General features: G+C 43.2%; 1 protein-coding gene across 2 annotated transcripts in view; it reads right to left on the minus strand.

Annotated features, from left to right (window-relative positions):
* Nucleotides 1-16,255, minus strand: part of mocos (molybdenum cofactor sulfurase) — a 432,886-nt gene that overhangs the window by 13,988 nt on the left and 402,643 nt on the right. For both annotated transcript variants that reach the window (XM_068010709.1, XM_068010717.1), the window contains one exon: nt 4,145-4,249. In XM_068010709.1, the coding sequence (XP_067866810.1) occupies nt 4,145-4,249 (105 nt within the window). The remainder of the gene's footprint in view (nt 1-4,144; nt 4,250-16,255) is intronic.

Here is a 16,255-nt window from a genome sequence, read left to right on the forward strand (position 1 = left end):
TCATTTGAATATTGAATTGTGTGGGATAGTGGCACAATGGTGGAAGCGGAAGTTATGCCAACTTCTGGTCCTGCTATTGGAAACGCTGTGGGAGTCATAAAATCCTGGCTGAGAGAAGAGCTGGATAAGGTTGATTGGGTAAATAGACTAAAAAGTATGGCGGTAAATAAACAGCGGGAAACATTTAAAGAAGCCACTCAAAATGTTCAACAAAAATAAATTCCATTAAAAATCAAAAATTCAGGGAGAAAGATCCATCCGTGGCTCACGAGGAAAGTTAAAGATAGTATCTGATTAAAAAAAAGAGGCTTATATTGTTGTGAAGAATAGTAATAAGTCAGAGGATTGGGAGAGTTTTAGAAACCAGCAAAGAGTGATCAAAAAGTGGTTAAAAAAGGAAAAAACAGAATGAGAGTAAACTACCCAGGAATACAAACACAGATTGTAAAAGTTTTTACAAGTATATAAAAAGGAGGAGAGGAGCTAAAGTAAACGTTGGTCCCTTAGAGGCAGAGACAGGAGAAATTACCATGGGGAATAAGGAAACGGCAGAGACGTTGACTAAATATTTTGTGCCTATCTTCACAGTAGAAGGCACAAATTACATACCAGAAATAGAAGGCAACCAAGAGACTAATAAGCATAAAGACTTAAAGTAATTAATATCAGCAGAGGAAAAGTATCGGAGAAACTTAAGGGAGTAAAAGCCAACAAATCCTTAGGACCTGATGGCCTACATCCTAGTGTTGTAAAAGAGGGAGCTGCAGAGATTGTGGGCAGGATTTAACGTGGAGGCGGTTGCCCCACCCATCGTTTGGAAATCCATGGCAAGGCTGCCTCCACTGGCCTTGGAAACCACAAGCATATTTTACGGTTCTCGGCAATTAGCTGCCTGCAGTCGTGGCTACCATCCCTCTAAGGCAGGATGTCCCCCGCCTCCAAGGGCTGCCAGCCAATCAGAGGGCCGCAGCTCTTCAGTCTCAGCAACGCCACCAGGAGCGGTGGCCACAGCTGGGATTGCAGCAATCCCTGGAGCAACAGCCATTGAGGAGGCCTGCGGTGCTGATAAGTGCGGTCGGGGATCGCCTAGACCAATCAGGCAGGCCCCAGCAAGGTGGTGGTGGGGGGCTGGGGGGGGTGTCGATCGTGAGGGCAGGTGGGGTCTTTCAGCAGGGTTGGCACTTGCCACAGGAGGGGCCCTCCTTTTGGGCACAGGGTGCCCTATCAGGAGGGACACTCCTACCGAGCCAGCAGGGAGGCTGCTAGGTGGCCTCTCCAAGTGGCGAAGTGGCAGGAGGCACTCAAGTGGCCATTAATTAGCCACTTAAGGGCCTCAATTGACCCAAGGGTGAGCAAACTGCCTGCCACCTCCCCTGCCACTGGTAAAATGCCCGGCTGGCTCAGTCAGTGGAGCATAAGACTCTTAACCCCAGCATCGTAGGCTTGAGCCCCATACTGGGCGGGTTACATTTTAAACTTTATGGTGGTGTATCTTTGGAATTTTCTGCCCCAGAGGGCTGTGGAGGGTCAGTCGTTGAGTATGTTCAGGACTGAGATCGATAGATTTCTACATATTAAAAAGATCAAGGGCATAGTGCAATAAAATGGTGTTGAAGTAGAAGATCAGCCATGGTTTCGTTGACTGGCGGAGCGGGCTCGAAGAGCTGAATGGCCTACTCCTGCTCCTATTTCTTAAGTAGGCAACGGGCATGACAGGCCCCGCCATCCCACCTGATTTTACGCCCCCTTCACCTCCCAGCGCGCTTCCCATGCCAATTGGAAAGTGAAATGACTCTTCATTACTCAATTGGATAATTCTCAACTGTCAAACAAACATTTTTCCCATCTCCACTATATTTATAGCTACTAAACAGAAGTGTTCAAAGAAAATGGAAAAAAGCATTTTTTTTTTAATGTCCCTATGAATTTTCTCCCTGACTGCTCGCAGCAGTGTTGTGGGAAATTAACAATTTGTGGACACTCCAGGCTAATCCTGGAAGATTGGCAACCCTCCCTGGGAAGTATGGGGAATTCGACCCTCTGTCCTTTATTTTCATGAAAAATCAAAACAATGTTGAATTTTTCCCTTGTTGGGCCTAGATAGCTTAAGGCACGTGGCAATCCATTAAATAACAGGGGCAAAATCAGTGCTGGCATAAATCAAGCTTGGTAAGGGATGGTTTCCCTCTGGTTTTTCTCAGGTACATACTAAGTCAGCCTAGGGAAACTTGAATCTTCTGGCTGAGGCATTCCCATATACTGAGCTAGGCTTACATCATCAGTTCTCAACATACAGGAGGCATAGAATTTTAATGTTAAATCTTTAGAGGACATTGTCATCTCAACTGGGCATTTAATTCTCAGAATATCCTTATCTCAAAATTAGCTACATATTAGCCACATTGGCTGCAGAGAACACATTTTCTTTGCTGCAATACAAAATTTTTGAAAGCAGTATAAAAAAAAGGTAGGTCTTCTCCTTTTACTACTATTCAGTGATTTCTGGAAAAGATTATGGCCTGAATTTTACAGCCCCCCCAGATGTCAGGGTTCGTGGCTGGGGGAGGCCAGAAAATGCCCCCGGCATAGGCCCACCAAGGACCTAGACATTAGGAAGGCCCGGCCTGATATTGTTGGCGGCGACGAGGCCTTGTGGTGGACCCCTGCTGCACAGCAACGGGAGCCAAATCTGAATATTTAAATAAATGTAAATTAATGAATTACGTACTTACTGGCTCCCACTGTCTGTTCCACTCCAATATAAGTGCCAGTGGCCAGCACTCTTGCGCCTTTGGATGTCTATCCGGAGATCTGAGGTGGAACACTGGCGGGGAAGGGGGTGCAGTTAAGTCTTTCTGTGTGGGAGGGGGTGGAGCAGCGTCAGAGTGATTTGATTGGTGTAGGGAATGGTGGGAATGGGTTAATATTAAAGTTTGTAAACTTTGTGGGGGGAAGGTTAGGTGCATCAGGTAAGTGGGGCGGAGGAGGGCCGTGGTGGAGAGGGCAGGTACTTAATTCTCAGGTTATTGTGGGGGGTGGGGGCGGGTGGAAGAGGGTCAGGATCAAGTTATTTAATTTCTTTACAACAAATGTCACTTTAAATGGAAATGTAGGGCTTGAAGCCCTTTAAAAATGGCATGGGTGCCTGCGTTGTGGCGCCTGACGCCATTGCCAGGGACAGACAGCCCACCCCCTCTATGTCATTGGTTTGGTGGGGGGGGTTTGGAGTTGGCGGTCGGTCCCGACCATTTGCAGCGGCTCCGCGACCTGCGGGACGCAAGAGCAGACAGCCATTTTTGAAGCCCACCTCCAACTTCGGTGCCGAGCTTTTAAAATCCAGCCCTATTTGTGTGGAAATTGGGTGAGGCCAGGATCAGGATCAGTTGAATAACAGGTTAGTACTTGTATTGAACCTTGGTTGGATCAGACTATGAGTACTGTGCACAGTTCTATTCGCCATATTCTAAAAACGATAAACAGGTATTGGAGAAGCTGCAAAAAAGATTCACAAGAATGACATCAGAACTGAAAGAAAATACCATGAAAGAATGAACAGACTTTTCTTTGGAAAATAGAAGGCTCAGGGATGATCTGATAGAGGTCTTTAAGGTAATGAAAGGGTTTTGATAGGGTAGACAGAGAGAAAAATTCCTACTTGCAGGGGAGTCTAAACTAGAGATCATAAATATAATATATAATCCAATAGGGAATTCAGGAGAAACATCTTCAACCTAAACAGTGGTAAGAATGTGGAATACAATACCACAAAAAGTAGTGAGGCAAACAGCATGGATACATAAGGGAAGCTAGATAAGCACGTGAGGGAGAAAGCAATAGAAGAATTCGATGAAGAGGGTGGGGAGAAGGCTCCTGTGGAGCGTAAATGCCGGCATAGATCAATTGTGCTAGATGGACTGTTTCTGTGCAGTACATTCGATGTAACTCGATGAACTCACTAACAAGACTCACACAAGACATGAGGTACTGGAGAGCTGCCAACTCTCTTAGAACTGACAAGGCCTTCCAATGGATCATTGCACTGTCTTGCAAAACACTATTTTGTTTGCTCTTTAATACAGCAAACCACTACATAGTTGTCAGTTTTAATGTTTTTTACTTGTTTTAAAAAGGAGGCAGCAATTACCTTTTTGTCCTTGGATGAATATAGAGTCTGCAGGGGTTCGGTGCTTCTTTTTCCATTCTCTTGGTTAATACAAATCATTTGGCATCTGCTGCAAAGCCCGACAATCTGCAAAGTTTTACATATGTCAGGACAGTGAATATTTTTACCATAAGGACTGCTTCTTGTGTCATTTTCAACTACGTGTTGGTAACAAGAGTTCAACATAAAATGTATCAATATTAGGAAATAGAAAATGTATGAGTGCTACATTAAAAAAACAATAATTACCCACATTGGCCTGGGATGAAAAAAAAATTGTTCTTACTCTGTTTTGTGATTTGCAATAATCAGTTGCAAAGAAATAAAATAAATTGTATATGTGGTTCAATCATATCATTTTCATCATCCCTGATATATGATGCATAGAGTACTTCTGTTCAAAGAATGTGCACCATTTTTCACACTTTTGTCTGCTACACTCTCATATTAGGAATTCCAAATGTTATGAAAGTGCTTCCATTTCTAAATATTTTTTTGAGGACTCATGTTTAAAAATTGTGGAAATTGATTCATTTGAAAGACTGGAGAGATTCCATTGGTGCTGGACTTCGTTTTTTTTTCAAAAAAAGGACAGGGGAAGGACTTGGGACTTTGTGTAAAAACAAACCCTTACTAGAAGTCACATGCCTTAAGCTATGTAACTTGATGAACTCACTAACAAGACTCACGCAAGACATGAGGTACTGGAGAGCTCAAAAAATATTTAGAAATGGAAGCACTTTCATAACATTTGGAATTCCTAATATGAGTGTAACAGACAAAAGTGTGAAAAATGGTGCACATTCTTTGAACAGAAGTACTGTATGCATCAAGGCAGTTGTGGGAGTTGGGAATTGTATACAAAGGAGTGACATGTCAAGATTTTTGGTGGTCAAGAGTTGCTTTAGTTTTTGTATATTGTTTTGCTTCAGAGAAGCCACCAGCTCATCCTTTTCCACCTTTTGAGAAACCTTGAGAATCCAGTATGATCGCTGAAACCCCCGATGCAGTGATTCTCCTGGAAAGCCTGCCAGACTAATCCTCGACTTCATATGAAAAGAACTGCTCCAAAAAGATCCCTGTGACAGCCATCTATGTATATTTGGGCGTCAGAATAAAGGACCACCTGGGAACATACCATATCTTATCCTTTTCCTTCAAGAATTAACAAGTTTAGTTTAGTTTAGAAATACAGCACTGAAACAGGCCCTTCGGCCCACCGAGTCTGTGCCGACCATCAACCACCCATTTATACTAATCCTACACTAATCCCATATTCCTATCACATCCCCACCTGTCCCTATATATTTCCCTACCACCTACCTATACTAGGGGCAATTTATAATGGCCAATTAACCTATCAACCTGCAAGTATTTTGCCAGCACTTTTTTTGTAAAGAGATCTCTGCAGAGAAAACTTCTTTATTTTTTCTTTAACCAGTGTGTGTGTGCAAGTGTGTTGGGTTAATTTAGAAGAGAATTTTAATATTTCAATCTGTGTTAATAAGCTTTGCATCTTTACTGAATAGATCTTGTTTTATAATAAATTAATAATTTTATTGTTTATTAAAGAAACCTGGTTGGTGGATTTTATTCTGAAACTAACATAGATAAAGTATATAATTGGTCGTATCAGTAACTGGGTAAAACATTTAAATATATATTGTGACCCATGGAAAAGTGGAACTAGAGAAAGACGGTGCACTCCTTCAGCCTCAGTCGTAACGCAAATAATAAATTAATTCTTGTACTTTTGTTCATAGTTTTCTCTTTAACATACCTGAAATAATTTTCAAATTCTTTGGCTTGATTCTTTCGAAAGTAGAATGGACTTTTGAACATAGGGCATACTGTCGTATATAGTTGCCAGTAATTTTTGTGGGCAGAGCAGCCTCCACTCTCCAAAAATATCATGACAGACTCTGCTTAAATTTATCAGTTGCCCAAAGGACAACCTAAGTATTTTTATAACTTGGCTTTACACTGTACATTAATTGTAAACCACACAACAGTGTGAAATGGCATCTCCATTGGGGTCTCACACCAGTACATTATGCATATTGGGACCGGACACCAGAGTTATAGGCTGTGAAAATACATAGGCCCATTTATGCTGGTACAGGGCCCTGCAAATGGGACCTCTGCCCACGGATCGCCTGCCAGCACTGACCTTACCAGAGAACGCAGGGTCAGCTAATTTAAATGCTCACTGGTGTTTCAGTAGCGGTACTTCCACGTAATACAAAGAATACTGTGTCAGGAGGTGTGGAAATATGGGCAGCGGGCTTATGAAAAGGTTGGATGGTGTGAAGGCTGCAGCAGCCAGATGGGAGAGCAGTGAACAAGTACTGGACATATGGGAAGGCTGTGGTCACTGGTATAGGTCATAGAGGGCCCATGTACATTTCTGGAGAATTTCAGAATATGTCTTGAAGTGGAAGACCTAGCAGAGGCACCCAAAGAAGGGAGCATGGCTGTGAAAGAATGCAGAAAAGAAGGGTATATAATTTTACTGAGACCAATCTACAGACACTCATAAATGAAATGCATCAAAGGATAAAAGGGGTTGCTGGATGCCTATGAGAGGAAATACTCCAAAAACGTCTGGTGCCATGTGGAGCTACATGGCAGTGGCACTATGCTTCCTTCGGTATCAGTGCACTGTACACTGAAATTAACAGATGCACAAATATCCCTTTATACTGCACTATGGCTGAGGGGTTCATGAAAAGGAACATAAGGCTAATCTAATTAAAGACCAGTTAGCTCAACATCTGTGGTAGGAACAATTTTAGAGTCTCGAATTAAGGATGAAATTACCATATATTTAGATAGAGAAAATAGAAATAACCAACACAGATTTCAAAAGTGACAAATGTGCTTGACAAATCGTATAGAATTATTGGAGGAGGTAACAGACATAGGACTGGATTTTAAGGAGCCCTCGATGTCAGGATCCATGGCAGGGGCAGCCTGAAGATGGCCCAGGATGAGGCCCACCACAGACATCGACACCGGCATGGGCCTGGCTCGATCCTCCCAGCGGCAGTGAGGCACTGTGGCGGCCTCCCCGCCACTGGGTGACAGGACCTGAATTAACATATGCAAATGAATACAATTAATAAATTAACATGCACTTCCCTGGGAGCTTAAGGGCCCACTGCAATCTTCAGAGCGACAGCCAGCACTCCCGCACCTTCGGATCTGCATCTGGGAAAACGAGGTGCAACACTGGTGGGGAGGAGGGAGGAGGTAAGTTTATCAGTGCAGAAGTGGAGGGTGGGGGAATGAGTCAAATTAACTTCATGGGAAGGTAGTAGTTTATACTTTGTGCAGTTTGGGGGTAAAAGGTCAGGTGGTAAAGCTACGTGTTTTGGGGGGAAAGGGCAAATAATTAATTTAATTGTTATGGGGGTGGGGGTGGGAGAGGGGCAAAATAAATGTATTCATTTAATTTTATGCCATGTATCATTAAATATTTAAAAAAGCCAGTAGGGCTGACAGCCCTTTAAAAATGGCATCAGCGCCTGCGTACAGGTAGCTGATGCCATTGCCGGGGATGGCCAGCCTGCCCCCTCCATGTGATTGAGAGGGGGGGTGGCCTGCCCCGGCTACTTAAGTGAGCCACCAAGCTTGAGTTCGCAGCGGCTCTTTGGTGTGCGGCCCGCACAGGTGGGCCACCATTTTTGAAGCTCGCTGCCGAGATTAGTGGTGAGCTTATAAAATCCAGCCCATAGTAGATAAGGGAAAATTCAGTGATTAGCATGACTTCTATTCACTTTTGAGTTCCTTGTATAGAGGAGCATGTGCACTTAATTTGTGGTTGGTTATTAGCCAGAGGACATAAACTAGGAAGTGGACCAGGTTGAAGGTGTTTATGTGAAGGTGGGAAGAAGGAGTAATGGCAGTGATGAGAAAATCTCACAGATAAGTTGAGTTCTGATGCCCTTGCAGCTGTCATTAAGGGGCCATCTAAAGTGATGGTCCTTTTGACATTCTATTCCATGTTGTTCTGCCCCGACAGCAGCCAGGACAACCTACCCACAAATCTACTTTTGGATCTCAAAGTCATGCAGGTCACCTGTAAAGTATATCAGGCACGTGATGAATACATGACAGCTCACTGGGTGATATTACACAGATCCTTTGTGGCTGCTTGAAGTGAGCTGGTGACATAAAAATTGACTGCAGTCATCAACTTCACAGCCACAGGTAGAGCTCTCTGGGCAGATGATCTTGGCTACAAGTCTCTATACAGTAGTAGCCACAGCTCTTCCATTGATTCTCTAGTTACATGCATTCTATTCATGGATTATAATATTTATAGGATCTGCATGGTCTATAAATTCTTTGTGGGTTTTGGTAACATCCTCTAGGCCACATCCTCCTCATATACTGGTTTATTTTCCTTTCCTGTGCTGTCCTACCTCCTTCTCTATTATAATTGCAAACAAAGGAATATTCATACCATACCTGATAGTCCTTATCTCTTTCTCTGGATGAGAGCAAAAAAAAAATTCCTCTTGTCTCAGATGCCCACAGATTGAAAGGGGCAACTGCAGCTCTGTCCAGGTGTAAAGCAAAAGAAACACAAAAGCTCTTTAAGCACCAGTAATCACTGCTTAAAATTTCTTCAGTCTTCAAGCTCCAAAATAAATCATTTCTGCTAGACTCAGTTGTTATTGGCAACAAGTATGCCTCATTTATATAAGTCTTGAGTTACCCTGATGTTGAGTGTAACTTCTGAGATTTTGGCATGGGCTCTCACTCAAATAAATTTAAATGGTCTGAGTGGAGAATTGGCAAAGGGATCACAGTGAAGCTTCAATGGTGATAGTAAACTGGATTGCTGCCATTGAAAGTGCATCAGAAACGGGTACCATTCCACATTGCAGTCACAAAGTAAAGGTACACTGAAATAGCACCCAAGAAATGCCAAACAATTCGAGTAATTTCAAAGAACAAAGAACAGTACAGCACAGTAACAGGCTATTCGGCCCTCCAAGCCTGCCTAAACTAAATCTTGATGCCTGCCTAAACCTTCTGCACTTCCGGGGTCCGTATCCCTCTATTCCCATCCTATTCATGTATTTGTCAAGATGCCTCTTAAACATCTCTATGGTACCTGCTTCCACCACCTCCCCCGGCAACAGGTTCCAGGCGCTCACCACCCTCTGTGTAAAGAACTTGCCTCGCACATCCCCTCTAAACTTTGCCCCTCTCACCTTAAACCTATGTACCCTAGTAACTGACTCTTCCACCCTGGGCAAAAGCTTCTGACTATACACTCTGTCCATGCCACTCACAACTTTGTAAACCTCTATCATGTCGCCCCTCCACCTCCGTCGTTCCAGTGAAAACAATCCGAGTTTATCCAACCTCTCCTCATAGCTAATGCCCTCCAGACCAGGCAACATCCTGGTAAACCTCTTCTGTACCCTCTCCAAAGCCTCCACGTCCTTCTGGTAATGTGGCGACCAGAATTGCACACAATATTCTAAGTGTGGCCTAACTAAAGTTCTGTACAGCTACAGCATAACTTGCCAATTTTTATACTCTATGCCCCGACCGATGAAGGCAAGCATGCCGTATGCCTTCTTGACTACCTTATCCACCTGCGTTGCCACTTTCAGTGACCTGTGGACCTGTACGCCCAGATCTCTCTGCCTGTCAATACTCCTAAGGGTTCTGCCATTTACTGTATACGTCCCACCTGCATTAGACCTTCCAAAATGCATTACCTAACATTTGTCCGGATTAAACTCCATCTGCCATTTCTCCGCCCAAGTCTCCAACCGATCTATATCCTGCTGTATCCTCTGACAATCCTCATCACTGTCTGCAACTCCACCAACCTTTGTGTCGTCCGCAAACATATTAATCAGACCAGCTACATTTTTCTCCAAATCATTTATATATATTACAAACAGCAAAGGTCCCAGCACTGATCCCTGCGGAACACCACTAGTCACATCCCTCCATTCAGAAAAGCACCCTTCCACTGCTACCCTCTGTCTTCTATGACTGAGCCAGTTCTGTATCCATCTTGCCAGCTCACCTCTGATCCCGTGTGACTTCACCTTTTGTATCAGTCTGCCATGAGGGACCTTGTCAAAGGCTTTACTGAAGTCCATATAGATAACATCCACTGCCCTTTCTCCATCAATCATCTTCGTCACTTCCTCAAAAAACTCAAATTAGTGAGACACGACTTCCCCTTCACAAAACCATGCTGCCTCTTGCTAATAGGTCCATTTATTTTCAAATGGGAGTAAATCCTGTCCCGAAGAATCCTCTCTAATAATTTCCCTACCACTGTAGTAAGGCTCACCGGCCTATAATTTCCTGGATTATCCTTGCTACCCTCCTTAAACAAAGGAACAACACTGGCTATTTTCCAGTCCTCTGGGACCTCACCTGTAGCCAATGAGGATGCAAAGAGTTCTGTCAAGACCCCAGCAATTTCTTCCCTTGCCTCCTTCAGTTGGTGAACACAAGAAATAGGAGCAGGAGCAGACCATGTGGCCCACTGAGCCTGCTCCACCATTCAAAATGATCACTGCTGATCTTTGGCTTCAACTCCACTTTCCCGCCCACTTGCCATATCCCTTGATTCCCTGAGAGACCAAAAATCTGTCTATCCCAGCCTTAAATGTAGTCAACTATGAAGCATCCACAACCCTCTGGGGTAGAGAATTTCGAAGATTCACAACCCTTTGAGTGAAGCAACTTCTCCTCATCTTACCCCTAAATGATCAGTCCCTTATCCTCAGATTGTGTCCCCGTGCTTTAGATTCCCTGATCAGCGGAAAAATCTCTCAGTGTCTACCCTATCCAGCCCCTTCAGAATCTTGTACGTTTCAAAGAGATCACCTCTCATTCTTCTCAACTCCAGGGAATATAGTTTATAGTGAAGTTTGAAAATGTAATATGAATTATGCAGGGTTAATGAAAAGTGAGGGTAAGGTATAACTGCACGATAGCTAACTATTTTTGAACATTGCTGTTATAGTTTCAAGATACTGCACATTTTAATAAACACATTACCAAATCATTACCTTCTGTTATTCTACTTTAAAACCAAGTGTTAGCATGAAGTACCCTGAGTTCTGGTATCGCATGGAGCAATGAAAGAATAATGGTTCTTCTCAACTAGTGATGAAATTTGCAAGGAACTGATAATCATTATGAGTGTGTCCTTGGACTCTGGGAAGGTACCAGACAACTGGAAACATATTAACATGGTACCCATATTCAAGAAGGGTAACAAAACAAACACATGCAGCTACAGATCTATAAGTCCTGCTTTCATTACAAGTAAAACAGTGGAGTTGAATATCAGGATTAGCTTGAGGGCTTTCTGTTCGATAACAACCTGGTGAACAGCATTAATTCTACAGAGGGAGACCAGCTTTTGAGGTTGTGACAACCCAAGAGGACTGTGGAATGTTCTATGAAATGGTGTACCTAGACTTTCAGCCGGCTTTTAATAAAGTTTCACAAGAAAGGCTTAGATAAATTCAAAATTGTAGAAGTCGGTAAGAAAGTAGGTGAGGAGTAGAAAAGAATGGATACTCGTTAAAGTGGTTGTGTCAGAGTGTGGAAGAATACTAAGTGGAGTGCCCAGGGATCCGTGGTGGAACCACTACTGCTTCAAATTTACATGAATTACCTGGATTCAAAAATTAAAGGCAAAGTGATCAAATTTGCAAACTAGAAAGGGTAACGGAATTGGAAGCTGATGCTCAGAAACTCCATAAATGAGCCAGATAAGATAAGTAAGTTGGCAGAACAATTACAGGTGAAATTTAAACCAACAAGTGGAAATACTGCACACAGGAAGGCAAAGTAGGTGACACATGTACTTCATGAATGGTACTGAAATGGCTAAAGATGAAGCTCAAAGAACGCGAGGAAGCCCAGTGGACCCAAAGCTCAGCGTGTCCAGTCAATGCAGAACAACAGTCAACAAAGCCAAAAGAATATTGAATGATATAGCCAAAACAGTGGAATATAAATCAGAGGTGGTGATGATTGAACTGTATCGTGCTATAGTCAGATCACACCTTGAGTACTGCGTTCACTTCCGACACAAGAGAGACACGAAAGAGTTGGAAGTTGTGCAAGGAACCATGAGGTTGATTTCTAGTCTCAGGGGTCTGAGTTCTGAGAAAAGTCTGAAAAAACTTAGGGGTAAAATTGAGTTAGGCCTGTAATCAGACATGGGGATTGCAATACCTGATTAACCCATGCCCATTCGCAGCGATGCAGGCAGCATGCAACTTTGTGCTGTCTGCTAATTTAAATGATACTGGTGTGCGGTCCAGCACTAAGCATGCTGCTGAGTGGCTGCATGCCTCAGCACGGGGCCCAAGTTTGTGTGAGGCTAACACCACGTAAAGATAGTCTGCACTACTTAAAACCAGCCTGCATCTATTAAAGCTGAGGTCATTCTGGCTGCAAAAGCTGCTGAAACTAGTTCAAGAAGAATCTCTGAGCAGCAAGAGGTGTGGAAATGGTGCAGAAGGCCAGAGTGTTTGCCCCTAGGTTCTCTAATGCAGCATTGGAGGCTTTGATGCAGGAGGATAGCGGTCCTCATCCTTCAGGGAGGCCCTCCAGACAGACATTACAAAGGCAGTGGGAGTAGATAGCCGGCAGTCTAGCTCCGAGGTCCTGGATGCAGTACAGCAAAAAGATCAATGAACTCACACGAGTGGTCAAGGTCAGTGAATGCACCTTCACATACCATATCCTCACAAATGAATCATTAGCTTCACACGCTGCTCCATTCACCCTTCACTTACCAACCAACAGTTTCTATCAAGCATGACTCATACCTAACACAGGAACATAGGAAATAGGAGTCGGCCATTCAGCCCGTCGAGCCTGCTCCACCAGTCAAACAAAATCATGGCTGATCATCTACCTCTACGCCATTTTTCCCCACTATCCCCATATCCCTTGATGTCATTAGTATCCAGAAATCTATCGCTTTTTGTCTTGAAAATGCTCAGTGATTGAGCTTCCACAACCCTCTGGGGTGGAGAATTCCAAAGATTCACCATCCTCTGAGTAAAAAAATTTCTCCTTATCTCAGTCTTAAATGGCCTGCCCTTTATTCTGAGACTGTGACCCCTGGTTCTAGACTCACCAGCCAGAGGAAACATCCGATCCACATCTACCCCGTCATGCCCTGTAAAAATTTTGTAAGTTTCAATGCGATCACCTCTCATTCTTCGAAACTCCAGAGATTGCAGGCCCAGTTTCTGTAATCTCTCCTCATAAGACAATCCTGCGATCCCAGGGATTAGTCTGATGAACCTCTGTTGCACTCCCTCTATGGCAAGTATATCCTTCCTTGGATAAGGAGACCAAAACTGTATGCAATACTCCAGATGCAGTTTCACCAAGGCTCTATCAGCAAGACATCATTACTCTTGTACTTAAATCCCCTTGCAATGAAGGCCAACATACCATTTGCCTTCCTGGGAGAGATAGATAGCAATAGAGAGTAGTAAGTTATTAGGTGGGGTCAGAGTAAGGGAGAAAGTAATAAAGTATAAATCAGGGTTAATGTGCATTTATGTGAATGCAAGGAGTGTTGCTAATGTGAGGTACAGGCGCAGTTTGCCATGTGGAAATATAATGCTGTGGCTGTAACAGAGACCTGGCTCAAAGAAGGGCAAGACTGGGTATTGAATATTCCCGGATACAAAGTATTCAGGAAAGATAGGAAAAGGAAAAAAAGGGGGGGGGGGGGGGGCGTTGGCAGTATTAATTAAGGAGAGCATTGCAGTGCTGGAGAGAAAGGATGTCCCAGAGGGGTTGAGGACAGAATCAATTTGGCTAGAGCTAAGGAACAAAAAAGGTGTAGTTACATTGCTTGGTGTTGTCTATAGGCCACCAGCTAGTGGGAAGGATGTGAAAAAACAAATTTGCAAGGAAATTACAGAGAGGTGCAAAAATTATAGGGCAATTATAATGGGGGACTTTAATAATCCAAACATAGACTGGGATAATAGTAGTGTAAAGGGCAGTGAGGGACACAGTTCCTAGAGTGTGTTCAGGAAAATTTTCTACAGCAGTATGTTTCTAATCCAATGAGAAAGGAGGCACTGCCAGATCTGGTTCTTGGGAATGAGGTGGGCCTAGTGGATCAAGTATTAGTAAGAGATCATAAGGTTTAGGCTGACTGGAAAAGGACAAAGAACAATCCAGAGTAAGAATAATTAATTGGGGGAAAGCCAACTTCAATGGGGTAAAAACGGAGCTGGGGCGAATAAATTGGAATCAAAGGTTGACAGGAAAAATAGTTACTGAACAATGGGCTACCTTCAAAGAAATAGTTTGGGCACAGTCAAGCTATGTTCCCTCAAAGGGGAAGGATAGGGTAAACAAGTCTCTGGATGACAAAAGAGGTAGAGATTAAGATGGAGAATAAAAAATGGGGTTATGACAGATGCCAGGTAGAAAATACTACTGAGAACTAGGCTTAGATAAGGAGACCAAAACTGTACACAATACTCCAGATTAGGTCTCATCAAGACTCTATACAGCAAGACATCGTTATTCCTCTAATCAAATCCCTTTGTAATGAAGGCCAACATACAATTTGCCTTCCTGGGAGAGAGAGATGGCACTAGAATAGATAATAGTAAGTTATTAGGTGGGGTCAGAGTAAGGAAAAAAGTGATAACGTATAAATCAGGGTTAATGTGCATGTATGTGAGTGTTGAAGGTCCAGATGGGAAATGAAAAAGCAGATAAGAGAAGCAAAGAGAGACCTTAAAAAGAGACTGGCAGCTAACATTAAAGGGAATCCCAAAGTTTTCTATAGACATATCAAAAGTAAAAGGGTGGTAAAAGGAGGACTGGGGCTGGTGAGGGACCATTAAGGGGATTTACGCATGGAGGCAGAGGACATAGCTGAGGTATTAAATGAACACTTTGCATCTGTCTTTACCAGGCAATTGTGAAAGAAGAGGTAATTCAGGCACTAGAAGGGTTTAAAATTGATAAGGAGGTTGTATCGGATAGGCTGACTGTACTTAATATGGATAAACCACCAGGACCGGTGAGATGCATCCAAGGATACGGAGGGAAGTGAGGGTGGAAATTGTGGAGGCACTGGCCATAATTTTTCAGTCTTCCTTAGACTCAGGGATGGTGCCAGAGGACTGGAGAATTGCTAATGTTATACCCGTGTTCAAAAAAGGGTGTAAAGATAAGCCCTGCAACTACAGGGCAGTCAGTTTAACTTCCGGTGGTAGGAAAATTTCTAGAAAAAATAATTAGGGATAAATCAATAGTCACATGGACAAATGTGGGTTAATTAAAGAATGCCAACATGGATTTGTTAAGGGAAAATCATGTTTAACTTGCTGGAGTTTTTTGAGGAGGTAACAGAGAGGGTTGATGAGGGCAATGCAGTTGATGTGATGTACACGGACTTTCAAAAGGCATTTGATACAGTGCCACACAACAGACTTGTGAGCAAAGTTATAGCTCATGGAATAAAAGGGATGGTAGCAACATGGATACGGAATTGGCTGAGTGACAGGAAACAAAGAGTACTGGTTAATGGATGTTTTTTGGACTGGAGGAAGGTTTGTAGTGGAGTTCCCCAGGAGTCAGTGTTGGGACCCTCGCTTTTCCTGATATACAATGACCTAAACCTGGTTAACAGGGCACAATTTCAAAGACTGCGGATGATACAAAATTTGGAAGCATTGTGAATTACTGAGCAGGATAGTGTAGAACTTCAAAAGGACATAGACAAGTTGGTGGAATGGCTGGATAGGCGGCAGATGAAGTTCAACGCGGAGAAATATGAAGTGATTCATTTTGGTAGGAAGAACATGGAGAGACAATATAAAATAAAGGGTACATTTCTAAAAGGGGTGCAGGAGCAGAGGAATCTGATTGTATATGTGCATAAGTCATTGAAGGTGGCAGGACAGGTTGAGAGAGCGGTTAATAAAGCACACAGTATCCTGGGCTTTATTAATAGGGGCATAGAGTACAAGAGCAAGGAAGTTATGTTGAACTTGTATAAGACACTAGTTTGGCCTCAGCTGGAGTATTGTATCCAGT

The sequence above is a fragment of the Heterodontus francisci genome, chromosome 2, assembly GCF_036365525.1.
Source record: "Heterodontus francisci isolate sHetFra1 chromosome 2, sHetFra1.hap1, whole genome shotgun sequence".
Lineage (NCBI taxonomy): Eukaryota > Metazoa > Chordata > Chondrichthyes > Heterodontiformes > Heterodontidae > Heterodontus > Heterodontus francisci.